We start from the raw sequence: 7,055 nt of genomic DNA, 5'->3' as shown, positions 1-7,055 counted from the left end.
AACATAAGAAAGAAATCAATATAATTCACCACATTAACACAACAAATAACAAGAACCATATGGTCCTAGCAATTGATATAGGAAAGGCATTTTACAAAATCTAATCCCTCTTCCTGATTAAGACACTCAGCAAAATTGAAATAGAAGGGAATTTCTTCACCATAGTCAATAGTATATGCAAAACTAAGAGCCAATATAATTCTCAATGGGGAAAGATTAAAATGCATTTTCTTTGTGAACAAGGCCCAGACAAGGATGTCCATTGTTGCCACTGCTATTTAATATTGTATTGTAAATACTTGCTAGGGCAATATAACAAAAGAAGGAAATGGAAGACATCCAGATTGGCAAAGAGATGGTTAAACTGTTGCTCTGTGCAGATGATATGACAGTGTACACAGAAAACCCAAGGACTCAACAAAAAAACTGTTAGAGCTAGTAGATCAATTTATTTTTTATAGCATTTCTAATAAATAGTAGATCAATTTAGTAGTGTGTCAGGAAACAAGATCAATATCCAAGAATCCGTGGGATTCTCTACAGTAACAAAGAGAACTCAGAAAAGGAAACCAAGAAAGCAATAACCATTTACCACAAATTGAGATACTTGGGAATGAAACTAACTAAAGATAAGAAAAATAAGACACAAAGAAAACTACATAACATTTCTGCCAGACACAGTAAAAGACCTAAAAAATGGAAAAATGTGCCCTGTTCATAGATAGGAAGACTCAATATTGTGATAATTACAATCCTACCATGTTCAACACTATTTACATGTCAACACAATCAAAATCCAGACACCAAATTGATTTTTCAAGCAGATTGAAAGGGAAATTGATTCTTGATCTCCTGACTTAGCCCCAAACCCCACATGGACCCATGTTGAGTCAACAGGCGAGGGGTCCCTATGCAAGTCATGGCATTTTTAAATGCTTCATATACTTGTGACAGTTGGCCAATGAAAAAGAAAAACTGAAGAAGATGCAAAAGCATATATGTCAACTGAAAGTCACTGAACAAAAACAAATATTATCTAAGACATCTATTCCAAGTGTTCTCTTCAACATAATAAAAGAGTTTGTATCTGCAAAACAAGGGTTTAAAGTCACTAGTCTGGATAGCTAAATGTTGCTACCTTCATTCATTGAAGTATTATTTCAAAAGTTTCAGTACTTTCAAAAAGAAAACAAATAGTACACTAGAAAGAATTCTAGACCATGACTCAGGATCAGGGAGAGTCTTGTCTTGTCCACTATGTAAAGGATCTTATACAAGTTCCTTTACCTGGTTTTCTTGTGAGGAGTTTGGACAGGACGTGATGCAGTTTAGAAGCCTGTGTAACTGCACCACTCCTCAGACCAGCATGTGGATCTGGCCAGGCAAGTTCTAGAAAATCCTTTCATGTTAGTAAGTTAGGCATAAATTTCCAAGGTGTGCCTATTTGTGCAAAGTCTTTAGAAAGTGCTGGAATATAAGCACTCCATAAATGCCATTGTATTGATTCAGAGTTCTTGAGGGCAAGCGAAACACAGAAAATAGGTGTAACAACTAGGCCTGGCCCAATGTTTACAGTGTAGGAGGTGGCTTATTTTTTCAGATCTTTGGAACCAGATATAAAATAAAATTTTCTTACTCACTACAAATTGCCATCCATTTGATTCTGCTATCACAGAAAAATTTACCAAAACTGAACACTTTAAAAATTAATTTTAATGAATGTTTACAGAGACTTTCATTCATTAATTTTTACATTTTCCTCCCTGCCCACTCCTCCCCCGCCCCGATCACTCTTCTCTTTAAAAAGTAAAAGAAAAGTTCTTTCATTGGTGTACAATCCTCCCCTCCCCCAAGTATACTGCACTATGCAGTCTTCATTCTGGACTCTTGATATGACCATAATACCCAATCATATATCACTTTTAAACAACAGTTCTCTCCCTCATCTATTTTACACACACTCCAGTTTAGCACTCAGGAGGGAATCTCTAGGGAACTAGGTAATTCCCTAACTGCTCAATTTTAAAGTACCTCTTTTTCTTAAAAGCTGTTGGTAAGGAAACTTCTCCAGTTGCAGAACAAGAAAATTACCTACACTATATGCTTTGTTTGTTATGGTAATGCTTAATCTGCTACAATTTTGTCATTTGCAGACACTTTATTTTTGTTTCACTCACCATTAAGTTTATGATCTCAGCTTAACATTGTTGTTGTTAGGTGCTATCAGTGGAGTAAGACCCATAGTGACTGTATGAACCACAGATCTGAACCTCGTCTCATCTTGTGCGGTCATTACACTTCCTGACACGAGAGACTATTGCAGCAGTCACTGTGTCATTCCAGTTGGTTGAGGGCTTTCCTCTCTTTTGTTGATTCTTCACCTTTCCAAGCATGATGTTCTTCTTCCAGGAACATTTTCAAAGTATGTAATAAAAAGCTTTATCATCCCTGCCTCTGAGGAGCACTCTGCCTGCACCCTCTACAAGATATATTTGTTTTGTCTCTTGGCTGTCCATGGGATGTTTAGTGCTCTTCTCCAATACCACTGATCAAAGGCATCAATTCTCCTTCTGTCATATTTACTCATTTTTCAGCTCTGAGATGCTTAGTAAGTGATCAGAAAGACCATGGTCTGACTCAGACACACCTTAGTCCTTAAACTGATATCATTACTGCTCAATAATTTGGAGAAGTCCTTGACTGCAAACTTATAGTCTATGGCTAGCTAGTGTTAAGGGTTCATAGTCACCTTCTAATTGCTACACTGTAAGAATTACTTAAAACTTCATTTCCCCATTTTTAAAATCTAAAAAATTCTCAGTGGTCCACAATATACCTGAAGATGACTTAATTACTGGTTTTCAAGAGTTTAAGGCAACATTCAACTTAAAAAAAATTAATTAGCCTCTGTAATTGGACAGAATGTTCTACCAATTAATTCCTCGCTAGTCTCTGGATTTTGTCACAACTTCTAAAGGGGAGGAGAAACAAAATCATAAGAGTATTCTTTAGGCAGGACCCCCTCACCAACTTCACCTCAAGTTGCTTGTCCATTCCTTGTTTGGAAGAATTAAAAAAGGACAGTGCTGAAAACCTAAGGTGAAATTCAAGTCTTCAGGATGATTTTATCATTATAAGAAGATATTTTAATATAAACTTATATGTCTAGAAAATATACATAAAAAGAGCTTCTCGAAATATTTTAAAAGGGTGAGGTTTGAAATCTCAAGTGAAACAAATAGATAAGAAAGGAATATTTACAGAATGACAAAGTGTGAATTTTCATAACTGACTAGTGAAATTCATTGTTATCAGGCTGCGTGGTTGAGTCCCAATTCTGATAAAGGGCTTTTCTGGGTGTGTCAGTGATAGGAATATGGCCTTTTCCAAAGTGGTAGCTCCAAGAAGAGCCTTGCACACCTTAAAGCCAATATAAAGGATGAAGGTTGCACTAGGAAGCTTCACTTACTCTAGCTTGGACTCCCTCCTCCAGGCAAAATGAAAGCCCTTGTGAGTATTTGCTATGCTTCTTTACACTCTTATGGTCGTGGTTTTCAGAGAATGTTGTAAGATTGGGTTAAAAATGAAGTTTCTGTGATATTTTGAGACGCTTATTAAAAAATAAAAATAAAAAAATTAGAAATATCTAGAGCATGTTAATTTGAAGGTGTTAAATAATAATTCATTGATATATTCTTTGGGAGAAATGTTGGCATTTTAGAATAACTTCATTTACTATTTAAAAGATAAGTGGTAATTGAAAAACAACCTTCTTCTTTACCACTTCTGCTCCTCCAGCCTCCTTGCATTGTCTCAGCCATCTACAGTCCCACCATGTCATTTGCATAAGCGATTGTGTTCTGACCCAGAATAGAATCCCTTCTCCTTGTTTTAACCCCCAAAAGACCTTATTTCTGGTTCAGTTGCTGAGGAATAAAGTAAAATGGTAAGTAAAATGCTGAAGATCATTTAATGAGTTACTTCTCCTAGGGTACTCTCAATTTTCTAAGACTCAACCTTATAGCACAAATAAATAACCAGTTATGGATCAAACACAGGAATGTTAGAATGGTTGTTGTGCTGGAGCAAGGGACACTTCCTGAGGTCGCTCCACTCATGCCATGAATTTGGTGATCCTTCATCCACATGTTCAAGTATGTTTTACATTTACTAAATAAGAGTCTCCGAGGTTATTCACACTGAGCTGAGATGAGGAAAGATGGGTTCCCATGTCAGTGTGTCAGCCAGAAACTACATGCAGGTCTTTGTTAGAGACTCTGTCAGGTCATCTTTTATATAGCGGTGGGATAGAAAGGGATGTATAAACGTCCTGCTGATAGTTCTTAGAAATGTCCACCACTATGATGTTCAAGAGAAGAGACACACCTCTCCCCTAAACAGGAATCAGCTTTTTAGGTTGCCTCTTACTTAACTATAACAAAATATCCGAACTCTTTCAACGTCAGCACATGAACCCTTACTCAACACTCACCCATACTATCATCCACGTATGGATTATAAGGAAATATGGAAAGTACTCCTGGATCTGAGTTTGATAAACTGCTAATACCCCAAATGTTTTACCTTCCTCATTTCCCTCATTGTTGTTGTTGGAGTCAACTGATAGCTGACACTCCAGTGGATTTTCAGAGGCAGTAAATTGCACAGGAGGAAATTGCTCATCTTTCTCTTGTGGAGCAACTGATGGAGTTAAGCTAGTATGTACATAATGCCTGTTAAACCATTTGATCGTGTCTATCACTTTGGAAGTGGACACTAACCCATGTCTGTAGAGAAGGGCATGTTCTAGATATTTGTGATTTTTTTCCAATCTAGTGTCCCCTTACTTTTGCTGACCAGCTGATGTGTTTTTCAGGTAACATTTCTGGTGATTCTGGCCACCTTTGGAACACAATCACATGGATATGAGGTGAGTTGGCTTGTTAACGGGCTTTATTTCATGGAGGTGTTCAGGGAGTAAAGGGAAGGGAATGCAAAAAAAAAATCTGAAGGACATTAGAGAGTCAATAATTGGGGTAGACTATACAAAATAATCAACAATGGAAATGTTAAGTTTGGTTATTTCTCTTCAAAAGCAATAACTTAAAAAATGTAACTCATTGTTGTCAACCTCATTTCTCCTTTGAAATCACTGATACTACTTATTTTATTTTATTATTCTTTGTGGATGAACTGTCAAATCTGACTGGTATAGGAAAGAGACTGTCCCTCCTTTTCAAGCAGAGCATCTGGTGGACTCCATCTGCGTACCTTTGGGATTGCAGAGCAGCTTCTTGCCACTAGGCCAGCAGAGCTCCAACATATCGCTGATATTCTTCTACATAATATTGTAACTTATGAGGAAGAGCTTAATATTATTATTTTAACATGGACTTTCAGACTTAGGTCCTAGAACGGAGTTTTCAGAGTCCAATTCCAGATCAGAGAATGCTTTATTTTATTTGGGTGGCAGAGCAGTTTCCATTCAAATGCATACAATTTATGAAAAAAAAACATTATGTTTTCTTGTAAATCCAGGTTTTTAACATGATTAACCCACTCAGCAATGGTGGAAATTTTCAGGAGACAATGACAATTGACAATGAAAAAAATATCGCCATCATCAACATCCATGCAGGGTCATGTTCCTCTACCACAGTTTTCGACTACAAACATGTAAGCAGCAAAGTAATTTTATATTATTTATCTTTTCAGGACTTGTTTTTATTTTAAATAGAATTTTATTTTAATTGTGATTTTAACAAATATTTACAGAGAAGTTAGATTTTCATTATTGTTGCACATTTTGCTTCTTTCCCCTTCCTTTACCCTCCCCCGGTTCACATTTTGTAAAAATAAAAAAAATTCATTCATTGTTACACAATTACCTACCTCCCGCTCCCTCTTCCCCTAATCCTCTTTGCAATGATATATCTTTTATTCTGGGATGTTGTATTTCAAAGGGAAGAGGGAAGCCATTTGTTATATATTTATTTTTGTATTGCCACTTAAAAATCATTTTCATGTTTTTCCTTTCCCTAAGTAACCAAGCAAACCAAACTCTAAGAAAACAACAACAACAACAAAACATGACCAGAAGCATAAAAATTTGCTTATATTCTCAGTTGGAGTTTAAAAAAGTGATGACATTATCTCCCTAAAGGCTCAGAAAGCATCCAGAAAAGGAATCAAAACATTGTCTGCCACACAAATTAAAGATTTTTTAGAAATTTTTTAATTGTGATTTTAATGAAAATTTACAGGAAAAGTTATATTTTCAGTCATTCATTGTTGCTCTCCCTTCCCTGTCTTCTAATTCACTTTGGTTTTGCTTTTTTTTAAATATTCATTCATTGTTGCACAATTACCTCCTTCCTCCTCCGCCTCTCTTCTTTCCAACGTACCTCTTATTCTGGGCTATTGTCGTACATGTACTGCCTAATCAAATATTCCTTTTAAAGCATTCTTTCCTTCATCTGTCCAGTGCAATGTTGATTATTTATCCACTCTTTTTCTATTATATCTATCCACTCTTATTGTATTCTTCTTCTAAGCCCTCATGTCAGATCTGCCTTATAACAGTGGTGTTACGCAGTATTTGTCCTTTTGGTACTGAGATATTTCATTCAACATAACGTCCTGCAGGGTCACTCATGTTGTGTAATGTTTTATGAATTCAGTTTTTCAGTATTCCATTGTGTGAATCACAGTTTTATATCCATTCATTTGTTGATGGGTATTTGGGTTGCTTCGATGTCTTTGTTATTGCAACTAAAGTAGCAATAAACATATGTATGCATATATCTCTCCTTCTGTCCTCCCTAGTCATTGTCCAACTCTCTGATGCATAACAAGCGATTGCAAATACCATGGCCTGTATCAGGCGCACCTTAGTCACAGAAGGAGAGTGGATGCTTTTGAGCTGTGGTGCTGGAGAAGGGTACTGAATGTACCATGGAATGCCAGGAAAACAAACAGATTCATCTTGGAGAGGATTAAACCAAGCTACTCCTTGGAGGCAAAGATTCTGGGGCTTCGTCTGACATACTTTGGAC

At 36.5% G+C, this 7,055-nt stretch overlaps 1 protein-coding gene across 1 annotated transcript in view; it reads left to right on the top strand.

Annotated features, from left to right (window-relative positions):
- Positions 1-1,220: 1,220 nt before the first annotated feature.
- Positions 1,221-7,055, top strand: part of GKN2 (gastrokine 2) — an 11,946-nt gene continuing 6,111 nt past the window's right edge. Inside the window, exons 1-3 of the mRNA XM_006902539.1 lie at positions 1,221-1,298; positions 4,877-4,930; positions 5,539-5,676. Of these exons, the coding sequence (XP_006902601.1) occupies positions 1,221-1,298; positions 4,877-4,930; positions 5,539-5,676 (270 nt within the window). The remainder of the gene's footprint in view (positions 1,299-4,876; positions 4,931-5,538; positions 5,677-7,055) is intronic.

The sequence above is a fragment of the Elephantulus edwardii genome, unplaced genomic scaffold (assembly GCF_000299155.1).
Source record: "Elephantulus edwardii isolate Elephantulus edwardi_28Jun2011 unplaced genomic scaffold, EleEdw1.0 scaffold00425, whole genome shotgun sequence".
NCBI classification, from domain to species: Eukaryota; Metazoa; Chordata; class Mammalia; order Macroscelidea; family Macroscelididae; genus Elephantulus; species Elephantulus edwardii.
This window is presented reverse-complemented; position numbering and strand designations above follow the sequence as displayed.